The sequence below is a fragment of the Lampetra planeri genome, chromosome 61, assembly GCF_965212315.1.
Source record: "Lampetra planeri chromosome 61, kcLamPlan1.2.h2, whole genome shotgun sequence".
Taxonomy (NCBI): Eukaryota; Metazoa; Chordata; class Hyperoartia; order Petromyzontiformes; family Petromyzontidae; genus Lampetra; species Lampetra planeri.
In genome coordinates, this window is record NC_136167.1 from 314,080 (window position 1) to 337,895 (window position 23,816).

The window sequence follows — 23,816 nt, forward strand, 5'->3', positions numbered from 1 at the left end:
CTCCAAATCTTATCCACTCCACCTTGCTGGCCTCTCGCTGTGATGAAGGGCCAATTCCCCAAAACGTCACCTATGAATGACACGTACTTTTTAACGGCAATGTTATTGATAAACTTGTTGGCTATTTTAGAAACGTAACGGCAATATTTAAGGATCTATGACCTGGTTGAGACTCGGCTCTGGGAATACCGGGTTCAGGATCTGAGTCTTGAGATTTGGCTCCAGGAGAGACCGGGTTTCAGGTTTAGAATCTTGAGACGGGAGACGTGGTTTCAGGATCAATGTCTGGAGACTTAGCTCCAGGAGACCGGGTTTCAGGATCGGAGTGTCGATACTTTGTCCCTAGAGAACCAATTCAGGATGAGTGTCTTGGGATCGGTCTCCAGGGTTTTCGGGGATGAATAAGCATAAATGTCTGGTTTATTGAATTAAGTCACTCATCTCTCGTTTTTGTTTGGAGCTGATCTACTAAAATCTAAGTTTCAAAGCACAGAGGCGTCGTTGTGGATTTAAAAGTCTATCGCTCAAACAGTCTGCAATGCAGACGTTTTTGCAGACATCCAATACGCTCTCACTGCAGCCGTAGCCACCGATAAAATGCATTTCAACTCGTCCCTATTTTCATGGTGGGCGCAAGTCAAACATACCATGTACCCATTGCAATGCAGCACGCACCATTGTTTGCAGCTGGGTGGGGTTTTACGACTCATTAAGTGATACATCCCCACCCCACCCCCGGCAAAGACATGGTGCATTCCCGCCATTAGCGCCACAGATCAATACAGATCCATAAAGGCCGTTTCCTCTGGCAGGGATGTTGCTGCATTAATTGTTGGCTGTACCATTCCCAAGTGTGGAGGGTTGAGGAGGGTTGGGGAGTGCGCGTGCGTGTGTGTGTGCACTATCAGCCACACCCTGAAAAATGCGGCATTGCTTTTTTTTGCTGCCTGTCACGTGAGGTAAAAGTCCCATTGTCCCTTGTTTAACCAGGTGAAAGGCCACTGAGATTGAATCGCTTGCGTCTGGCAGCCTTTATTCCATCGGTTGAGTGCCCGTGGAGATTAATTAACTATTGTAATTGACTCCTTTATTTAACCATTCGGTTGAACCCACCAGAAACTATTTTCTTATTGACAAGATGTGTCTGAGTAACTTGTTACTTTAGAACGGTGTGTATTTTTTGTATATAAACACACACACACACAAAAACCTCATACCGCCGTCATGGTTATCACGGTCTTATTTTAGAAACAAATCGTTAACATGCGAGCCTGTGGGGCAGTCGCTCTTCAGAGTAAAGAAGGATGGCTGGGAGAATGACTGGCTTAAGGTTGGGGAGAGCTAAGATATTAACCGAATTATTTCTGGAGAGCACACCTTTAAAATGTTGTTCTTTGGAAACCCTGGAAATTGTTGAAGACTGTTGACCCTGAAGACTGTTTTGAAATTTGCATATTCAACAGCTTTTTAAAAAAAAATGAGTTAACTCTCCATTAGCCCGCAGGCGAATTGAACGGGTTGCGGATTAACCGTGGCTTGCGATTATTACTTTCTTATTTCTTTGTGTCTTTCTCCCCGTGGTCACGTAGATTTTTCTCCCGGGTCATCCGGTTTTTTCCCCTTCACGTTTAGGAATTAATGTCACACGTTTAGAGTAATTTGGCTGCTTTAAATTTCCACACAAGCCACTTCGTTGAACTGTCATTTCTCGCCAGGTCGCTTGTGAAAAATTAACCCGTAAAAACAAAGTTTTTCACTATAAATCCTTTATATGCGTGGCGGCTAGAGTCCTCTCATCCTCTGGCTTGAGATGGCTGCCACCTATGGGTCAGATGATTGTCTGCCACCATTAAGCAATTGGTAATTAAATATTTAAAAAAATTTCCCTAAACAGTGTAAAATTTTGGAAAACATTTTTCAGGAAAATTAATTATCATGCACAACGAGTCTGTGCAAAATGTCAGCTCGATTGGATCACGGGAAGTGGGTTAAAAAACGACCGAAAGATTTGCACGGTCGTAAGCAAGCAAGCAAGTGCACTTAATATAAAGGATTTAAAAAGAGCGGAATAGCTCAATGGGCCTTACTGGTAAAATATAAATAGTTTGGTTTTAAAAGTGTTATGTGTTATCAGCATGTTGGCTTTATCTGGGCCACCATGCCCCCCAGTACCCCAGATAATCAATACCTCCCGACTGTGATTTGAAAGTTATTCTCAAGTGTCTGCGACTGCATTAACACAAAATTGCATACAATTTGGCACCGCGCATAATTTATAAAAATTCCAGCTCCGATGATTAAAAAAGATCAAATGGAGTGTTTTTTTTGCCTACTCAACATTACGATCAGTGGCAGGGTGAATGGGAACGTGCTGTTGGAGGACCGGATGATACACGAAGGGTTCTCTGTGGGCTGCTCTCTAACACGAAGGGGTTGTTACTGGTCTACGAGAGTTCTGAACGAGTCCTTTATCTCGTCTTCACCCAAGACCCAATAGCAACAACTGGCGCAAAAAGACTGAGAACATTTTAAACGTTCCTCATCGGAGCAGATGGCACATTTTTGGTAATCTGCAGAAATTGCCGTGCGACTGTAGCAGGAATCGAACCCCCTCAAGTCTTTACAAACGACCAAGTGTCGTTAAGTGCTTTGCCCCTTTAGGGTCACCCATCCACCTAATCAATGCAAGGATCGAACCATTTTACTGTGGGGGGGGGGGCATGGAGTTTGTTAGTCCTGGAACAGATAAGCCTTACGCCTGTCTGTGATGTTTCAATGGAAATGCAACTCAAAAAGCAAAACAACTATTGCAGACCATTGGAACCTCATTTGCCAGTAAAAAATATGATAATTGGTTTTTTACCCTTCTATCTGGCAACAAAACTGACACCTTTTTTACAAGGAGTCATGTTTGCATAGACCACAATACCTGCAGTCATAATGCAAACATACATTATCAGAGTTATGTTTTTTGTTTGCATTATGGCTGCAGGTATTGTGGTCTATGCAAACATGACTCCTTGTAAAAAATGTGTCAGTTTTGTTGCCAGATAGAAGGGTAATAAAACAATTATCAACTATTGCAGAGTTTCATGATCTTGGGGCTTTCTGAAAGCTATCCCAACGTAACTTTGATTCGTCATTCATGAGGGGGGGGGGGGGTGAAAGCGAAATTATCAGTCACATGCATCGGTAGCCGTCGTGATATCACTTGGACTGCAGCACCAATGCAGTGGCCTTAATACACTGCGTGCATCACTGAACTCCCTAACCAATGATTTTAAGTATTTTTTTTTATCATTACCAATTCATAAGATGACATCTTTACGGTTAGTTTGTGTTGTTGCTTCTTCCTACTAAACAATAACCATTAAGCAAAATCACTCGCCTATCTGATTTGCCCTGGGTGGGAAAAGAAATAGTATCATGCACAAGTCACCCATTTTTATTACACGCTTTTATTTAACTCACTCCGTCTGTTGTCGTATCCTTAAAAAAGATTGTAACTTAATTTTTACCCACTTCCCAATGTGCTATCAACTGCAAACTTGGTATACGTATGTCATATTGATGACAAGACTATATTCTATCATAAATATATATTTTTAAAAATTTTACACACTTTTATTTAACTCACTGTCTGTTGTCATATCCTCAATACTTGTAACTCAATTTTAGCCCACTTCCCAATGTTGTATCGACTGCAAACTTGGTATACGTATGTCATACTGATGACAATACTATATTCTATCATTTAAAAAAATCTATATTTTTTTTACATAATGTTTTTATGTTTTGTTTCGGCTTGGGTCTAATTGTCCATGGTCAACTGACGTTGGCTGTAATTGGCCACGGTCCCTTATGTTATGGCAAGCCTCGGGGCCACTTTCTGGAGTCGTGGAGTTCTGCCATTACTAGTACGGCACATTTCATAAAAGCGTGTTTAAAAAAAAGTTTTTTACAATTTTACTTATTTTCAAGCAAAATTCTGAACATCAACACAATCGCTTTAAATGCACATTTTATGTAATAATCAGATCTCGGGGGTAGCCACGGTCGGTTATGTCTTTCACAAGTGCCGACGATGCATCCCGCAACCCGCCAGGAATCCGGTTTATCGTCCCACAGACAATTGAGAGTTACAGCCGTATTATCATTATTTAGGGTTGAGTCGCACCACATGCAAACGTGGCGTTTCGAATGAGAGAAAACGAGGCAAGAGCAGAGGTCGCAAACGGGTTTTGATTCCTTACCCGTACCCGGTCGCACCAGGGTCGCAAACGGGTACCCGTACCCGGCCGTCCCCTACCCGTACCCTACCCGGTCGGGTACGGGTAGGGTACGGGTATCGGGATACCTGATTGCGACCTCTGGGATGAAGCCATGTTGCAGGCGCGGGTGGGTTGATTCTAGGAACTTGAATTGTGAGAAGAGACAAGACGTTGGGAAATGAGTGACAAACGGTGACTCACCAGTGACTCACGGCCTACCCGTACCCGGCCGCACCAGGGTCGCAAACGGGTAGCCGGGTAGGGTACGGGTATCGGGTACCTGATTGCGACCTCTGGGATGAAGCCATGTTGCAGGCGCGGGTGGGTTGATTCTAGGAACTTGAATTGTGAGAAGAGACAAGCCGTTGGGAAATGAGTGACAAACGGTGACTCACCAGTGACTCACGGCCTACCCGTACCCGGCCGCACCAGGGTCGCAAACGGGTAGCCGGGTAGGGTACGGGTATCGGGTACCTGGTTGCGACCTCTGGGCGAGAGTAAACTATCGTGATAAGCAGGATGACGCCAACGGGATTGTACTCGTCAAAGAAAAAAAGTAATGGATCGATAAAGTCGGCATTGTGATACTTAAGTACTCTAATCGTAAAGCATCAATGAATTACAAAGTTAATCATTAAATACCTCATGAGGAGCCAGTTGAAACTGCAATTGGCAAATGTTATAAATTCCCCCCCCCGCCCACCTTTGTTAAAAAACTAATAATTTTTTAATTATGATTATAATTGTTTTTCACCAGAGGTCACGTGGAGTGTTCTTTTTTATTTGTGCAGCATCCTATAAAAAAAAAAGCTCTTCGTTTCAGTACCGCCCCTCCCGAATTACCACGGTTGGCTACGTACGGTGCGAATTAAGTTCTACAGACAAACATAATACTGGTAGGAACCTCCTGGTTACACCAGCCCACAGGGAATTATTGTGTCCGTCGTGCAGGGAGGGGCTGGGTGGGGAGGGAGGGTGGGGAGGGGCTGGTCACCCGATGGTGCCCTTATAAAACTCAACGTTTAACCTACTCACGCCGGCTTGTGCCCGCCCTCACAGTCGGGCATATTTGCGGAATACACCACGCCGCCGTTGACCCTGGCCATTGACCGAGCAACCCAACGTTCCTACCAGCTCCCTCCGCAGGAATGTGTTTGGGTGCAATTAGATCAGCCAGGTCGCATGTTGTGTGGAGGGGGAAGTATGGGTGTTGCCATCTTTTCCAAAACGTACTGGCCAGTGTGGGGGCCGTCCATAAATGACGTCACGCACCTGGGGGGGGGGGTCAGACATTTGTGACGATGTGTGACGAGGGGGGGGGGGGTTGAGAAATGTGACGTCACATGAAAATGCGCAACTTTAAATGAATATAGACAACACGTTCTACTTCATTAAATAGACGTTTTAATAAATGCTTTCTCCTACAACATCAGAGTGCAGCGCCACATTAAATACGCACTACAATGACATTCAGACTCTGTCTTCTCGACAGACCTGTTCTTCACCTGAGGACGGCTGCTTGCGTTGTGGCCGAAACGTCGTGAGAATGATTTTATTATGTTTTATTTTTATTTTATTTTTTCCATTCTACGTGACTTTACCGAAAGAACCAAGAAGATGAATCCCTGCAGTCGCGAAAGCTTTAAATCGAAAAATAAAGGTGGTTGTTTTTGGTTAGATCGCGTAAGTGTAAATGTGTCCATATTCTTTGGTTCTTTCGGTAAAGTCACGTAGGTATAAAATAAAGAATCAAAGAGTATGGATCCCTGCAATCACGAAAGCCTCAAATCAAGATTTGTAAATGTGTCGTTAACGACACATTTTAAACTCGCCCGATCTAACCCTAGAAAACATTTTATTACGAATATAATACCCGTCGCGAAAGCCTACGTGTCAAACGTACTCAAAACGTTTTTAAAACTAATCTAGAAAACGTTCCGTGGTTTTGCAATACAGGGAAATGGTTGCTGCAATCGTAAAGCGAGTCATTGTGGCACTAAAGTGGGTTACTAATCGTAAAGTTGAAGCCCTGGGTAATAATCACTGTCATGCATGCGGTGATGCTCGAATAATGATGATGCATCATAGCTTTATTTCTTTAAAAAAAATGTTCTGCTTTTCCGTTTTATTTTAAGACCTGTGCAGTTCCGGATAAATTGCCACTTCCATTTGCGAGTTTGTCATGATGACATGGTTTTATGTGTGTGTGGGGGGGGGTAGTGTAGCGGTTAGAGCGCTGCATTACGAACCCGGCCACATGGGTTCGATTCCCGCTCACGGCCACCAACACCGGTGACAATTATTCGAACCGGTCTTGGGCCTCCCCTAGGTCGACTCTGGTGCTATGTATAAACATCACCACTGGGGAGACAAAGGCGGTCGCGCGTGATGTTGGCCACTCACCCCTTCGTGTGCCGTGCGGATCTTCATAGGTGTGCTAACAGCACTTGCCCCAACAGTCGTGTTAAAGGCTTTTGGAGGTGTATGCGAACAAGCGTGTGTGGATGCCCGAGTCTGGGTGTGTATGTCTGTTGAACTTCTTTCGCACCGTACGTAGCCAACCGTGCTATAATGGCAAGGTGCGGGAATGGTGGTGGTTGTAGCGGTTAGCGGGGACGGTGGTTGTTGCAATACGAACTCGCCAACCATCGGTAACACCCGGTTTATTCCACAAGGTCCACTCAGTCTTAAATTAGTGGTGCACAGTAAACCTCAAGCCTGTGGAGACATAGAAAGCCGGGCGTTTTTCTGGCCACAGCGCAGCCCCTTCAGGGTTTTGGGTTAGATCGCGTTATTTATAAATGTGTCGCAACCCTCCACCACCCGGCACGGCCAATCGGTAAAAAAAAGATGCTGGATGTAATTTTCAGCGAAACGTCGTACCCAAATTGACAATGTTATGGATCCACTCTTCAACACCCCGGTGGGCTAAAGCAGTGAACTATTTGTCTTTTGTCAACGTGACACTTTCTTTACTGATTGGCCGTGTCGGGTGGTGGGCGGGTTTGCGACACGTTTATAAATTACGCGATCTAACCTAAAAACCTTTCTAGATTTGAAGTTTTGGTGACTGCAAGGATCCATACTCTTTGGGTTTTTTCGGTAAAGTCACGTAGGTTAAAAAGAAAACAAATAAATTAAATCACGACGTTTCGGAGGCAACACAAGCTTCCGTCTTCAGATGGAACCGTCACAAGGTCGTGTTCCTTAGAGCTCTCTTCGCTTGATACAGTAATTTTGCTGTGACGGTTCCACCTGAAGACGGAAGCTTGTGTTGCCTCCGAAACGTCATGATTTAATTTAGTTGTTTTCTTTTTTAACCTACGTGATTTTACCTAAAAACCTTTATTATGAATACCCAGATTGTCTCTGACCACCGTGTGTATTACGAGTGGCAACTGGCACCCGTGCTTTGCCTGGTTCTCTTAGGTCAACTTGGCCTAAAATGCATAATACTTGATGGAGCGGTATTAATCATGGGCATCAACGCTGGCGAGATGACGATTATCTTGGGCTCTCACCTGCCTAATTGATGGGAGTGAGTACAGTGCCTCCGCCATTATTAAAATCTAACAAAAGCGCCTATGACACGGATGATTGTAGACTTGTTGAATATCCTGTTTTATTTTAATTGTTTCCTTAGCGTAATTACACCTCCTGTGACTCGCTCTAATTGACGTGCATGACATTGCCGAAATAATTTTGTGTTTTAAGTGTTTCTGTTAGGATATCGCACGCATTGAGGTGTTGTGAATTTTATCGTCATGCACAAGGTCCAACATAGACCTAGGTGTTGTCACAAGTAACTCGGCATCGTTTAATACATCTGAATCTAGATTTGAAGCTTTCGTGACTGCAAGGGTCCATACTGTTTGGTTTTTTCGGTAAAGTCTCGTAGGTAAAAAATAAAGAAAAGAAGATAAAAAAAGAGCGAAATAAATAAGAAAATACAAAAAAATGTATTAATAAAAAATATTTTTTTTAAATATTTATTTTATTTTTTACCTAAGTGACTTTACCGAAAAAACCAAAGAGTATACATCTGAATCTACTGATGAGACCCAGGAGGTCAAAACCGAGTGCAGAGATTTCTTGCTTAAACAAACGTTTCTGGGTAGTATTGGTCTGGACCATCCAATAGGTTAAATTATTCAAACACGTGCATTTAATTTAATATGTAGAGAGCCATTATGGAGTTCCGCTTGTATTTGATACGCTATGAAGAAGGACCATAGCCCGAAACGTCGGCGATGATTTTTATTTTAAGGCCACGGTGTTATTGACGATTGTGTTGACTTTTTGTTTTTAGAATACCAAAATTAGACATTGTGCCCATTACTACTATAATTAGCCAAGAATGTCTGTTTGTGTGTAACGCGCGTGACGTCACTCCACATTTCGCACCCCCCGTCATGAATATTCATGAGCGGGTGGATTTTTACACTCGCGTAGAAAAAGGTCGAGCGGAAATATAATTTTTTCGCAAATTCGCTTTAAGTTTGACATTTCTTTATTGAAAGTGAATCTAATAAATAATTATACGAGACTCGGGATTTCCTCGGCCGACAAGATTCGGAGCAGCTACTCGTAATTCTTTGTTTTTGAGAGCCGCAATCTCTACGCCGGGGAACCTCTGAGTGCTTCGCACGCGATAAGCAACTTGCATCCACATCTCAAGGGCACCCCCAGTGGCAGCTGTTACTGTGTGGCTCTGCACCTGGCCTGCAAGTTTCGCGTTAATGTACCAGTAGGTGGCGATGCTGATGAATGTAATCCCAATCGAGTAATTTTCAGGTTTTTTTTTGTGGCAAATATGCAGCAGTACACAATGGCGTGCTCGTTAAAGTGTGAGTCTTGTGTGTTTGTCGACAGTGTTGTGTAGCGGTTAGCGCGCCGCGCACCGAAACCTGGAGTCCCGAGTTCGATTCCCTCTCACGGACAACGCCAGCGACGATTATTTGAACCGGTCCTGGGCCTCCCCTAGGTTGACTCTGCCTCAAATGAGTACCTGGTGCTCTGTGTAAACATCGCCACTAGGGAGATGAAGGCGGCCGAACGTGGTGCTGGCCAACCCACAGAGGTCGCAAACGGGTTTTGATTCCTTACCCGTACCCGGCCGTACCAGGGTCGCAAACGGGTACCCGGCCGGGTACGGGTAGCCGGGTATCGGGTAGGGTACGGGTATCGGGTACCCGGTTGCGACCTCTGCCAACCCACCACCCTCTTGTGTGCCATTCCGGCCTTCGTAGGTGCTCACTAACAGCACTTGCCCCTACAGTCTGTTAAGGCTATACGGGGCATCTTTGTCTTTGTTTATACAGTATGCCCTTCAAATACCTGGCTAATTCAGGGATGGGGTGTCCTGGTTTATCAGTTTTCTGAACTGAACCCCGTTATTTACATGACGACCAACGTGTTTGCCCATTTACATATTATTATGTTTTTTGATATTTACTTTTATAAATGGGGAAAAAATACACAGTACATATCAAGGTCGTAGCCATAGAGTCAACATTGGGGGGGACCAAATCTTCCAGAGCGTCTGGGGGTCCCCCCCCCCAGAAAAAAAAACTAAATTTGAAAACGAATTTCCCGCCTAAAATATAAAAACATTCACTCACACATAGGATGGACTTTTTATTCATATTTGACAATAATGTCTAATAGTGTATTGTATTACATTGCTCTGTTTTTTTCTTTTTTTTACCTTTTCTTGTTTAACCACAATAAACAAAAACAGAAATCTATTTTATAGCAATACAGTATATTGGGGGGGACATTTTGAGCATATTTGAATATTGGGGGAGATGTGTCCCACTCATATATTTTACACATAAATATATAAACGTACAAAAAAACTGAACCCAACACAAATGATTTGTCACGGCCTGGCGGGAGATCATCATCCAGCAGTGGATTTCAAAAATTGCAGCGCTTGTGCAATAGTGACTTGCCCCAACAGTTTTATACAAGGCTACACTGGAGTCTTGTACTTGTCTCCGTGTGCTTGTCGTGGGAATGCTAAGTGCAGTGGTTAAATGCATTGCACTAAAACACCCACCACCGCCTGCTGTCCGAGTTCGATTTCCACTCAGATAGAAAATAGAATCCGATCCTCTGCCTCTCCAAGGATGACTTGGCCGTAACGGAGTATCGGTTTAGTGCATAACCATCAGCACTGGGGAGACAAAGGCGGCTGGGCATGGTGGTGGCCACACCACCGTCATGCTGTGTGCCATGCTCGTCTTCAGAGGTGCTTGCTAACAGCACTTGACCCAATGGTCTGTGTAAGCTACACCGAGGGTCTTTTGTATTTGGTGCGTGTGTGTGGTTAGAGGAGCGTTTGGTGTGCTTGTGCGAGGTAGATTGAGCGGTTGAGAACGAGAGCGAAAGGAATATAATTCGAGAGGTGGGGAAGGGGGAAGGGAGGGAGGAGAAATGTTAGAGGCTGTGTGAGGAGAGAGAGAGGGACCGGGCCAGATAGATGAGGAGGGGACGAGGAAGAAGGGGGGGAGAATTAATAAATAACAAAATAATTGTGTTGTCGGCATTTTTAAAAAAGTGTGGTTACGCAAGAGAGCATAATTTTTAAAAAATGTGTTCGTTTCAGTCTCGTATTGATTCTCATTTTGTCTTGGAAAAGTGGCTTCAAATCTGGCCTCCTGGAGGCGAGTCGCAATCGAAACGCCAAATTATAAAAACCCATTTCCTGTACAGATTAATTATGAGTATTTTGCGAGGTTCTTCATTGGGACATTGGGAATACAGTATCGGCGTTTGAATTGCATTTTTCTTACGTTAATGTTTATACTTTGGGGATGCATATTTGATACGTGCTAATTCCTATGCACAGTACTGCATGTACTGTATGTTGAACTTCTTTTGCACCGTACATACAATACAGTGCTCTATTGTTTTAATCTTCTTCTTCGGCTTAGTTTTTCGTCTTTGAACGTTTGATTTCCACTTTTCAGTCCCATGTGTTTTTAATTTAAATGTTTAATTTTAACCTCAATCTTCAGGTCCTGTTTTTACTGCAAAGTTTTCTCCTTTTGTTTTTATTTTGTTTGCTGTGCTCTCGACGATGTCTTGGCACGGCACCACGGTTAACCCAGCATTCCACCCCTACAGGATTCATAACTGACTATACCATAGCAATGTGTAATTTCCACCACTGATTAAGGCTGCCAACACATTCTGCCTGATATTTTTTTCGCTAAAGTCACCGAAAAAAACTAAGAATATGAATCCTTGCAGTCACGAAAGCTTCACATTCTGCCTGCTCTTGTTTGAGCTCGGATACGCTTGGACTTTTAATCAGGAAATCTTCATGATATGTACAACTCTTTTTGCTGGATGTATGCATGTGTGTATGTTGAACTTCTTTCGCACCATACGTAGCCAACCCTGCTAATCAGAGGTGCAGTGTTGAGTCTATGGGCAGTGTTGAGTCTGCCGGTAGTGTGAGTCTATGGGCAGTGTTGAGTATGGGCAGTGTTGAGTATGGGCAGTGTGAGTCTATGGGTAGTGTTAGTCTATGGGTAGTGTTGAATCTATGGGCAGTGTGAGTCTATGGGTAGTGTTGAGTCTATGGGCAGTGTTGAGTCTATGTGCAGTGTTGAGTCTATGGGCAGTGTTGAGTCTATGGGCAGTGTTGAGTCTATGGGGCAGTGTTGAGTCTATGGGGTAGTGTTGAGTCTATGGGGTAGTGTTGAGTCTATGGGCAGTGCTAAGTCTATGGGCAGTGTTAGTCTATGGGCAGTGTGAGTCTATGGGCAGTGTGAGTCTATGGGCAGTGTGAGTCTATGGGCAGTGTGAGTCTATGGGCAGTGTTGAGTCTATGGGCAGTTTTGAGTCTATGGGCAGTTTTGAGTCTATGGGCAGTGTTGAGTCTATGGGCAGTGTTATTCTATGGGCAGTGTGAGTCTATGGGCAGTGTTGAGTCTATGGGCAGTGTTGAGTCTATGGGCAGTGTTAGTCTATGGGCAGTGTTGAGTCTATGGGCAGTGTTGAGTCTATGGGGCAGTGTTAGTCTATGGGCAGTGTTGAGTCTATGGGCAGTGTTGAGTCTATGGGCAGTGTTGAGTCTATGGGCAGTGTTAGTCTATGGGCAGTGTTGAGTCTATGGGGCAGTGTTAGTCTATGGGCAGTGTTGAGTCTATGGGCAGTGTTGAGTCTATGGGGCAGTGTTAGTCTATGGGCAGTGTTGAGTCTATGGGGCAGTGTTGAGTCTGCCGGTAGTGTTGAGTCTCGTCTATGGGGAGTGTTGAGTCTATGGGCAGTGTGTATGTTGGTTGAACTTCTTTTGTACCGTACGTAGCCAACCATGCTAATCAAATGAGAGCCCCCCCCACGCCATGTGGGTGATCTATTTATTTGAGCATGGAAACTATGACTTTGAAGAATTTGCAGGTAACTTTCAGCATTGGGATATTTGGCACTAATACCAGTTACATTGTGTATACAGTAAAACCTTGGATTGCGAGTAACTTGGTCTGCGAGTGTTTTGCAAGACGAGCAAAAATTTTAAATAAATATTAATTTGATAAACGAGCGAGGTTTTGCAATACGAGTAGTACATGTATACGCTTTGTCTGCCGAGCGTCACGTGATCACAACTGATATAAGAGTTCTTTGATATACGAGTGCTTTGGATTACAAACACTTTTCCGGAACGAATTATGCTCGCAATCCAAGGTTTTAATGTATATATTTGTAGCTATTGGAGGAAGCCCCATGCAGAACAGGGGGGAGAACATACAAACTCCACACAGAATTGGCACCCGAGTCTGGAATCAAACCCAGGCAATTGTTGCTGCAAGGCACGAGTGTTACCACTGCGCCCACCCACCCACCCTCTCCTCCTACCCATGTTGATCGAAATGTTTGTGGCTTTTCAGCATGTCCGGTAAAACAAATGTGTGGTAGGAAACGGGCAAGCCACTTTCCATATCAGCCTCAGACCCCACTGTAAATCGGCACTGACCTTCCCATGAATATTGCAGTGCCATTTGCATCGGTGACCGGGCTGAGAAATGTCAATTCGCTTGCGGGCAATAATAATCTGGGTTAAATTTCGATTTAATAGAATTGTAATATATTACTTACTGTTAGTAGCTCAGCTTATTGGAGAGTATATTTAGTATACTGATGATACTATTCCTTCCCTTTATTAAAGCTGCTAATCCTGCATAATGCACAGGCATAATATGACTTTGAAACCCCCCGCCCACCTCCTACGCATTTCACAAGTAGTGACTAATCCCATATCTGCATTTCCCATAAATATGCTAAATTTCTCTTGATATGCAAATTATTTTGTCAAGGCGCTCTTCCCCCTCCAACCCAGCTTAAATATGCGCTCCAAGCCTGGGGTGTTTCATTCAGACGCTGTCTTCCCGACAGACCTGTTCTTCACCTGAGGACGGCTGCTTGCGTTGTGGCCGAAATGTCGTGAGAATAATTTTATTAAGTTTTATTTTTATTATTTTATTATTTCCCTTCTACGTGACTTTACCGAAAGAACCAAGAAGATTAATCTGGGTTAATCTAAAAAGAAAGCTGCCTGGGGAATTAAACCCGGCATTCTTGTGATTCTATTGGCCATATTTGTTGGAACAGATGGACGTACCCACGCTTTATCTCAACAAATTGCTACCCGCCAATCAGCCAATTTGGTGTGGAATTGAAGAAATATGCACCGTTGTTTCAACTGCTGTGCCAGGAACACGGATTTGAACTTTTGCAACCTTTAGCTTTCAAGTTGCTTGTGCTAATAATTGTTACACTACAGCAGCTCCATAGTAATACTGAACTGGTTAGATAATGATTCATTCACAGAAATTCCCAAGAATTGAACTGCCTCTGCGTATAAACGTAGCCGCAGAAATGAGCCCCAAGTTACAGGGCACAGGCACTGACTGTGGCATTAAACGAAAATTATGGCTGGAGTCTGTAAATTCAGTGTTTCAGACATGGGCCTGAATTCAAATGAAGAGAGAAGCAAGGGGGAGTGGGGGTGTGTGTATGTCAAAGTAGCGGAGGTGCTCGTGTGTGTGTGTGTGTATAGGTGCATGGTTGTGTGTGCATTGAGTGTAGTGTGTGTGGGGAGCGGTAGTGTAGTGGTTAGCGTGCTGCGCTACAAACCCTACGACTCGATTCATTCGATTCCCGCTTGCGGCCAACACCAGTGACGGTTATCTGAACCGATCCTGGGCCTCCCCTAGGTCAACTCGGCCTCAAAGGAGTATTTGGTGCGATGTGTAAAAACATTGCCACGGTGGGAGATATAGGCGGCCGGGCGTGGTGCTGGCCACCCACCCCCTCTCACGTGCTGTGCCGGCCTTCATAGGTGCTCGCTAACGATACTTGCCTCAACAATCTGTGAAGGCTACATGGCGGGGGATCTTTGTCTTTGTCTCTGTGTAGGTGGAGGCTGTGAAGGGCGTTGTGGAGGAGCTGAAGATGCGCATCGTAGAGATGACGGACGAGAGCGCTTGTCTCGACGGAGGAGATGTCCTCTTCACCGGTAACCACTTCACTGTCGTCAATGCACTGGGATGGGGTGGGGCACCACGGTTGCTAGGAGATGTTAACTACCTCGCCTGGTATACAGGAGGTCGTGGGTTCGATCCCGACCCTGACGCCTGCCCGCTGTATATTTGGAGTTTGCGTGTCTCTTTCTCTCTCATCATCATCATGGAGGCTAGGAGATGTTAACTACCTCGCCTGGTATACAGGAGGTCGTGGGTTCGATCCCGACCCTGACGCCTGCCCGCTGTATATTTGGAGTTTGCGTGTCTCTCTATCTCATCATCATCACGGTGGCTAGGAGATGTTAACTTCCTCGCCTGGTATGCAGGAGGTCGTGGGTTCGATTCCAACTCTGACGTCTGCTGCTGTATATTTAGAGTTTTCGTGTTCTCCTTGTGGTCGCGTGGATTTTTCTCCCAGGGGCTTCGGTTTTTACCTCTGCATAACAAAAAAACACATGCACTTTGAGTGTTTGTCTGCGACAAATTTACTGAGCTATCAGTTGTGGCCAGGTCGCTTCTGAAATGGAGCTATGTAGCTTAGTGGGCCTTATCTGGTAAAATAAACAGTTTCGTTCATTTCCATTTTGTTAGCAACGCCCACGTTATTCCCATTTTTAAAATCAAATCATTGGGCCTAGATACCACATTTTATGATACAAACACAGTTTATTTTCCATTTTGGATTGATCTAAATGTTACGTTACAGCAAGTGTGACGTCACTGAATGCCATGTGATATGTAGCATGTACACATCGGCATTGCATTCTTAGAAACATTCATACAAACAGGGGTACAAGTACAAGTGCAGACCTTTTTCAATCCGCTGCTGGATGAGGGCTGACCCACCTCACGCGAGGTCGTGGGTGATTATTTGACGTTACTGCACTACGTTGCCCAATGCTGCTTGATCAAAGAAAATGGGTTTCCAGGCCTGGTGAAGATATCACTCGATAATTGGTTTTTTACCCTTCTATCTGGCAACAAAACTGACACCTTTTTACAAGGAGTCATGTTTGCATAGACCGCAATACCTGCAGTCATAATACAAACAAAAGAACATAACTCTGATAATGTGCACTGTCCTTGAAGTTGATTGGTCCACACTTCAAGGACAGTGCACATTATCAGAGTTATGTTCTTTTGTTTGTATTATGACTGCAGGTATTGCGGTCTATGCAAACATGACTCCTTGTAAAAAGGTGTCAGTTTTGTTGCCAGATAGAAGGGTAAAAAACCAATTATCATATTTTTACTGGCAAATGAGGTTCCCATAGTGAAGATATCACTCGTTACTAATCGTTAACCGCGCCAGGCTAGTTGTACACCTTAAGAGGCCGCGTGCAATTTTTTTTGTCGAAGGCAGGCTTGGCTGTCTGGCAGAAGAAGGTCAAGGAACAGAGACCCCAGGTGTTATGAGATAATTGACTTGAGATGACTGGCAGATGCAGCACCTGCGGTCCCAACTAAAACACCGATTTATATGTAGACAAAGACAAAGATCTGCCGTATAGCCTTAACAGACTGTTGGGGCAAGTGCTGTTAGCGAGCACCTATGAAGGCCGGCACGGCACACGAGGGGGTGGGTGGCCAACACCACACCCTTTGTCTCCCCAGTGGCGATGTTTACACAGCGCACCAGGTACTAATTTGAAGCTGAGTCGACCTAGGAGAGGCCCAAATAATAGTCACTGGTGTTGGCCGTGAGTGGTAATCAAACTCGGGTCACCGGGTTCGTAGCGCAGCGCGCGATCCGCTACACTACCGCTCTGCGTGTGTAAAGACAAACGGACACACACACACACTACCCACTGCTTTATTACTTCAATAAAATTGCTCGCATTACACTTGTATACATTACACATTTGATTGCGATGATGCAATTCAACTTAAAATAGTCTAAAACAGGTTTGTTGCTACATTCTGCACAGTTTCCAAGCAAAACTGTATACACGGGCTTGTGTAAAATAATAGCAGTGGCATGCGCAGGTAGAAAATTAAAGTCTATTGCACATTTAGGAATTTAGACGCGGGGCGTTTAATGTTAGGCGTCGGCAGTGATTACCCATAGCCGGAGCAGAAAAGGTGAAGCATGCATTTGGACTTGAATTTTTGGGGGGGCGGGGTGGGGGAGTGTGAGCTCCGGATAGAAGGTAAGGGCGCAGGCCTGCAATTAACTTGCTCTGGATCTGAATTCAGAATCTTAAGCAGTGGGGATGCCGCTTTCGCGCTCTGACATACGTACGTACGTATGTTGAACTTCTTTCGCACTGTACGTAGCCAAACGTACTAATCGGACAGATCTTCTTGGTTCTTTCGGTAAAGTCACGTAGAAGGGAAGTAATAAAATAATAAAAATAAAACATAATAAAATAATTCTCACGACGTTTCGGCCACAACGCAAGCAGCCGAAACGTCGTGAGAATTATTTTTATTATGTTATATTTTTATTATTTTATTACTTCCCTTCTACGTGACTTTACCGAAAGAACCAAGAAAATGAATCCCTGCAGTCACGAAAGCTTTAAATCGAAATTTAATCGGACACATTTGTAGCCCTCCCCCCACCACCCATCATGATGCCTATTGAGCGCTTTGTTGAGCAGGAACGACCCAGGCAGTATTTCAAGAATGTAAAGTTGTATTGATCAAAACCAGTCCTTACGTTTTATGAGGCATGCAATTCGTATACGCTGTGTACGTCAGGGGTTCACGGACACCCTGCGGCCACTGTAGATTCTACATTCATCATAAGAGCACAACTTTATATTTTCAATTTAATTTGATCAAGATTGCGTCGTCGTCAAATATCGGCGAAGGGAGCGAATCGTTACATCCCAAATAATCTTATTCCGGGTCTCTTTTTCCGGCCCGATCCGTTTTTTTTTTCGCTGCCAGTCTAATCGCCGGACTTTCTCCCCTCGTCGCTGTCCGTCACCGACACCGTCACGTCCAGTGTTTTGACGCCTGACGCCCACTCGGATCGTGGTCTTCATCTTTTCCCCATGCACCTCCCCCCAGCGTTCTCTCCATGATCACGCTCTGGTAGCCGGTCCACCAGTCTTTGTGTCGCATGTCGGCAGTATTGACGGTTTCCTGTACTAGGCCTGACTTGGTAGTCTTGTTTATTTGTATGTGTATATTGTTGCCGGGGCTTCCGTCTTCATCGCATTATCCTTCATAAAAACACACATTTTTGAGTCTTCTGCCCTAAATAAAAGAACGCTTTTCCTAGCATCTTTAGCGGGGGATTATAATCGTCAACTCAATTTTCGATTTAAAGCTTTCGTGACTGCAGGGATTCATCTTCTTGGTTCTTTCGGTAAAGTCACGTAGAATGGAAATAATAAAATAAAACATCATAAAATTATTCTCACGACGTTTCGGCCACAACGCAAGCAGCCGTCCTCAGGTGAAGACCAGGTCTGTCGGGGAGACAGACCTACGTGACTTTACCGAAAGAACCAAGAAGACGTCAACTCAATGTTTAAATTGACTGGGGGGAAAATTGATGTCTAGCTCAGTGGCAGAGCGTGAGTGGCTTGCAATCCGAATGTTGAGTTCACATCTTGATGGCGGTTGACGCGGCCCATGATCCATCTTTGATCAATAAAATAATAACACTTAATGAGGTTGAGAGTGTGGTTGTCCTACGCACAGACTCTCCCCCCACCATCGGAATGTGGAATCCTCACCACGGGCCAAGGGCTGTAAATCTGAGATGAGCACAGCCTGAATGCTCAGTTGACTTTTTGAGAATTAACCAATTCAGTACCCAAACTTTGAAGAAGAACTAAAGAATGGCAAATTACATTGAAAATGTGCCAAGACTTCTGTAAGAACACGACCGCACACAAAGCTTCAGAGAAAAAGCATCGTGATCAAGAGCACGTTTTCGTGGGGGGTGGGGTGTGGTCGTATTTTCCTTTTTTTTTGGACCCGTCAAATGAAGCCTTCGAAAAATCTCCATGACCTTTCTCGCCAATTCTTTCGCGTTGTTAAAATATAAGCTCGCAAATCGCTCGCCCTAAACCTCCCAGTTTGAGTGGCTTCTGTCTGTACAGCGCTTTAATCTGCGACCCACCGATTTACGATCCTTCTAACGTGCGCAAGGTGCTATCACATTTCATTTCGTTGGCAAGCCGTCGAGAAATTTAGAAACTCTGCATTATATTTTTAGGTCGCTTTGCTATTAGATGGAACGTGCGAGTGTGTGCACACATTCCTGCCCTGCCTAATACAGAAGCCAACACCTCCTCCTTGAGCACAGACGACACGATGCCACTGCGTGTCAGAATCCCAATCCCGATCGAGACTCAGCTCCAGGTGATTTTCGTTAAACTTCCACTCGGTGGTTGATTCAGGTCATCATCATTCCTCCTCAATTTAACACGTAGGCTTTCACGACCAATATTATTCGTAATAAAGGTTTTTGGGTTAGATCGCGTTATTAAATGTGTCGTAACCCTCCACCACCCGACACGGCCAATCAGTAAAAAGTGTGTCACGTTTACAAAGGACAAAATAATTCACTCCGTTAGCCCACCGGTGTGTTTGAAGAGCGAATCAACATCGCCCGATTTAAAGCTGGATGTAATTACCAGCGAAACGTCGGACTCAAATTTTTAATGATGTTGATTCGCCCTTCAACACACCGGTGGGCTAAAGAAGTGAATTATTTTGTCAACGTGACACTTTTTTTACTGTTTGGCCGTGTCGGGTGGTGGAGGGTTACGACACATTTATAAATAACGCGATCTAACCCAAAGACCTTTATTATCATTCCTCCTGCATCGGTAAAGGGTGAGTACCACTTTGTAGGACATCAACAGTGGATGTCTTATGGAATGGACTAATCCCCTGTACCGCATGAATTTAGAATCCCCAACCAAGGGAGGGTGATCTTCGTTTGAGCAGGGAGATCCTTTTTGACTTTAAATGACCGCAGTGGTTAAGGTTTTTGGTTCACCACACCTGGCCGAGCCAAGGTAAAGATTCCGTTTTGACTTCAGCAAACCATCAGCTGCATGACTGAGCACGCTTGGAATCGCACTTGGGAGGCGGGAAGAAGAACGCGTGGATTCGGCGAACATTTTGACTTCAGAAAGGTTAGCGGGACTTGGGCTGAAGCGGTTGGTGGCCGATGGTCGTGAGCTTTAACGGAGACGGAGCGACATGAATCGGCTTGTGCATGGGAGTCAAAATGGATTGTTAAGTTTCGGGATTGTGAGAGGTCAGAATCAGAATATCGATGTATGACTGGAATGTGATTGAAGCTCTCTGTCACACATCCAGTGGGGGCTACGAGTTGAAGGCTTTCATCGAGCAGTGGATAAATCATGACGAAATGATGAGGCTTATGATGATGAAGCATCGACCGAGGCGCGTCAGTCACTTTGAGAAGAAGAAAATAATCATGTGAAATGGAACACTTTTTTTATGCTGTAGTTATATAAAAAAGCGTCTTTCGAATGCAAATGTACCCGTGGTCACACACACACACAAACACGCGCACGTTAAAGGGCAGCTATTTGAAACATCCCTGGATTTGCGGGATCGTGTGAATTGGGCCGGCGTTTGCAGTGGCAGCTAAAAAAAAAACTTCACACCTACTGGCCCCGGGGGTGCTCGTGCTCATAGAGCACTTCATTTTACTTTATTTTTTTTGTGTTAAAAGCGGCCCCTCCTTTTCGGCCGCCCGGGTGTCGCTGTGGCCAGGAATGCTTCAACTCGGCAATCGGAACGGTCGCGAGTGAAATTTCCCAGAGGTCAAGTTGCTACTCGTCATCTTCAGCAAATCACGAGCGGTCGGTTGTCGGCTCCGTCACTCCTGTATCGCTACTGCTGCGGTGGCTGTCCCTGTGAACTTCAATCGGTGTATCCGCCACACATGTTGAGGACTCGGTCTGATCAAGCCGACTGTATCGCCTCCTCCACACTATTCACACGGCACACTGCAGGTTGTAACAACGCACTGACTCGCCCACTGATTTGCTCACTCGCCCACTCGCCCACACTCCATGTCGCAACTACAGCGCTCGCTCGTTCGCTCGCTCATTCACTCGCTAACCCACACACTGAGTCACTCACTCGCCCACTCGCCAACCCGCTCACTGCACCGCAGGTTACAGCGCTTCTCTTTTCGCTTCTTACACTGCCCTGCCTCGGAGTTCCTCCCCGTCATTTATCGTCTCAAAATTATTTCCAGGTTCTTACGACTTTGCTCGATTGTAAATAAACGTGTGTTTTTTTTTTTAAACTGTTACCGTTTTACAACTTTTATAGTGCTGGCCACTGTGAGGAGGGGGTGGGGGAACCCACAAAGACGAAGCTCCCCCATGATACGACCCTCAACAGACTGATGGGGCAAAGTGCTGTTATCAAGCACGTATGTTAAGGCTGGTACAGGCACATGAGGGAGTAGGTAGCCAGCACCACCCCTGACCACCTTTGTCTCCCCCAGCGATCACGTGGAAGCAGATCCGCTGGGAAACGCCTCGGTGCGGTTCTAGCATCGATCTGCTACTCGCAACCGAACGAGCTAGATGGACCAAATGGGCCCCTCGTATTTCTAACCTTTCTTACGTTTTCACGCCACACCAGGTGTTTAGTTTATTACGGGCGAGTTGATGCCGGCAAGGCTGAGTCGACCTAGGGAAAGGCCTAAAGCCGGTTGAAATGTTCGCCAAACGACATTGGCCTTGAGCGGGCGTAAAACTCGCGTCGTTGGCTTCGTAACGCAGTGCGCCGACTACTGTGCTACAGCTCCCCTCCAAGCGCACACAATCTCGCGCACACACGCACATAGACACACACGCACGCACACACACACACGCACACACGCGCTTCTAAAAGGTCTGCGGTGGGGTCTCCCCGGAGCGAGAAACTTAAACCCAGGGACCACCCGATTATATAAAAAAAAAAGTGGCGTGAAATGTCGGTTGCATCGCGTGCATGCAGACAATCATTCCTCGCGCGCGCGCTCTCTCACCGGTATCTCGCCCTGCGGGCCCGCGTCACACCTCGACACCACCGACCCCCCCCCCCACCTCACTCCACCTCCCGTCCCCCTTCGCCGCGCTCGCTAAACAACAAAAAATTAACCCGTAAAAACAAATTTTTTCACTATAAATCCTTTATATGCGTGGTATCGGTTTTATTTTATTATTCATTTCTGTTTTTCTTGAGTAAGAGTTTCATTTTTATCACATTGGTATTTTAAATTAAATATGAAAAAAATGTTTTCCTAAAAAGTGGAAAATTTAGGAAAAAAATTTTCACGAAAATAAATTGTCACGCACAACGAGTCTGTGTGCAAAATGTCAGCTCGATTGGATCACGGGAAGTGGGTTAAAAAACGACCGAAAGATTTGCACGGTCGTAAGCGCGCAAGCAAGCAAGCAAGTGAACTTAATATAAAGGATTTAAAAAATGCCTCTCTTGCGTCACCTCCGAGCGCCGCAGTCTGCACGATAATACAGCGGCGGTGATGTTACAGGGCGGTGCTGTGGTTCTTTTTTTGGGGGGTTGGAGAGCTCCACTAGAGATGTGCGTGGGCTGAAATCGTCTGTCCGGGGCTGACTCGGTCTCGCCGCGTCAATGCTATCGACGTCACTCGACGGCGTCGTCAATAAATGTCGCATTGGCGTCATCGTCATTACCATCGTCAATACCATCGTCAATCTCATCTTCCCGTCATAAGTGTCATTCTCCGGCATCCTACAAACGTAACAAAGATTACAGACGAGAATGGGGCCCACTCGGTTCATCAGACTCATTCGGTTGAATCGTTAAATCTCCGTGGCAAACATCAGCCGTGAAAATAATAACTCGTCATCATTATTGAATTAAAACATAAAAATTCATCATTAGTAGCAGAAGCAGCCGCATCATCACTACAAACACCATGCTCCGATATGCCTTCACCATCCCACATTGACGATCATGGTGAAGTATGGTCAAACGAACCCCCACGACCCACACGGCATGGCGAGGCCCTCATCTGGATTGACAAAAGGGCTGTACATGTACTACGTGTGTGTGTGTGCTCTGTTCACAATGGGGAGCGATAGTGTAGTGGTTAGCGCGCTGCGCTATGAACCCGGCGACCCGAGTTCGATTCCTGCTCACGGCCAACACCCAGTGACGATTATCTGAACCGGTCCCGGGCCTCCCCTAGGTCGACTCAGCCTGAAATGAGTACCTGGTGTGGTGTGTAAACATCGCCACTGGGGAGACAAAGGCGGTCGGGCGTGGTGCTGGCCACCCACCTCCTCGTGTACCGTTCCGACCTTCATAGGTGCTCGCTAACAGCACTTGCCCCTACAGTCTGTTAAGGCTATACGGGGGATCTTTGTCTTTGTTCACTGTAGACATTTACAATGTAGATTTGTGTAAAAATAAGTCTCCGTGCGTGTCTGTGTTATTTACCACAGGACGGGAGTTTTTTGTGGGTCTGTCCAAGCGCACTAATCAGCGAGGAGCCGAAATTCTGGCGGACACGTTCAGGGTAAGAGTTGCGTCCCATAGCACTGTGTGTTGTGTGTGAACATGTGTGTAAATAACACGGGTGCTGTGTCTGCATATGCAAGCATACACGTACAGCACTCGTGTACAGGGACTCCTTTACTTGTGAACATTCGACTTACGAACTTTCAGAGATACGAACAAAGCTGTCCGTATGTCCAGTTGCCTGTTGGGACCAAGAATCGTAAGTTCAACCGCCGTGCAATAGATGGCGGTGGTGGCATCTACATCTGCAGAACGTGAAGAACCAGTGGCATCTACATCTGCAGAACGCGAAGAACCAGTGGCATCTACATCTGCAGAACGTGAAGAACCAGTGGCATCTACATCTGAAGAACGTGAAGAACCAGTGGCATCTACATCTGCAGGACGTGCAGAACCAGTGGCATCTACATCTACAGAACGTGAAGAACCAGTGTTGTAAATCTATATTATATAAAAGGGAAATTTGTGAATGTGTGCCGTTCGAAATGTTTAGCGTACTTCC

The 23,816-nt window shown here is 45.3% G+C and overlaps 1 protein-coding gene across 4 annotated transcripts in view; it reads left to right on the forward strand.

Annotated features, from left to right (window-relative positions):
* Positions 1-23,816, forward strand: part of LOC144736575 (N(G),N(G)-dimethylarginine dimethylaminohydrolase 1-like) — a 47,322-nt gene that overhangs the window by 19,135 nt on the left and 4,371 nt on the right. For all 4 annotated transcript variants that reach the window (XM_078619136.1, XM_078619135.1, XM_078619137.1 and 1 more), the window contains 2 exons: positions 14,700-14,799; positions 23,239-23,312. In XM_078619136.1, the coding sequence (XP_078475262.1) occupies positions 14,700-14,799; positions 23,239-23,312 (174 nt within the window). The remainder of the gene's footprint in view (positions 1-14,699; positions 14,800-23,238; positions 23,313-23,816) is intronic.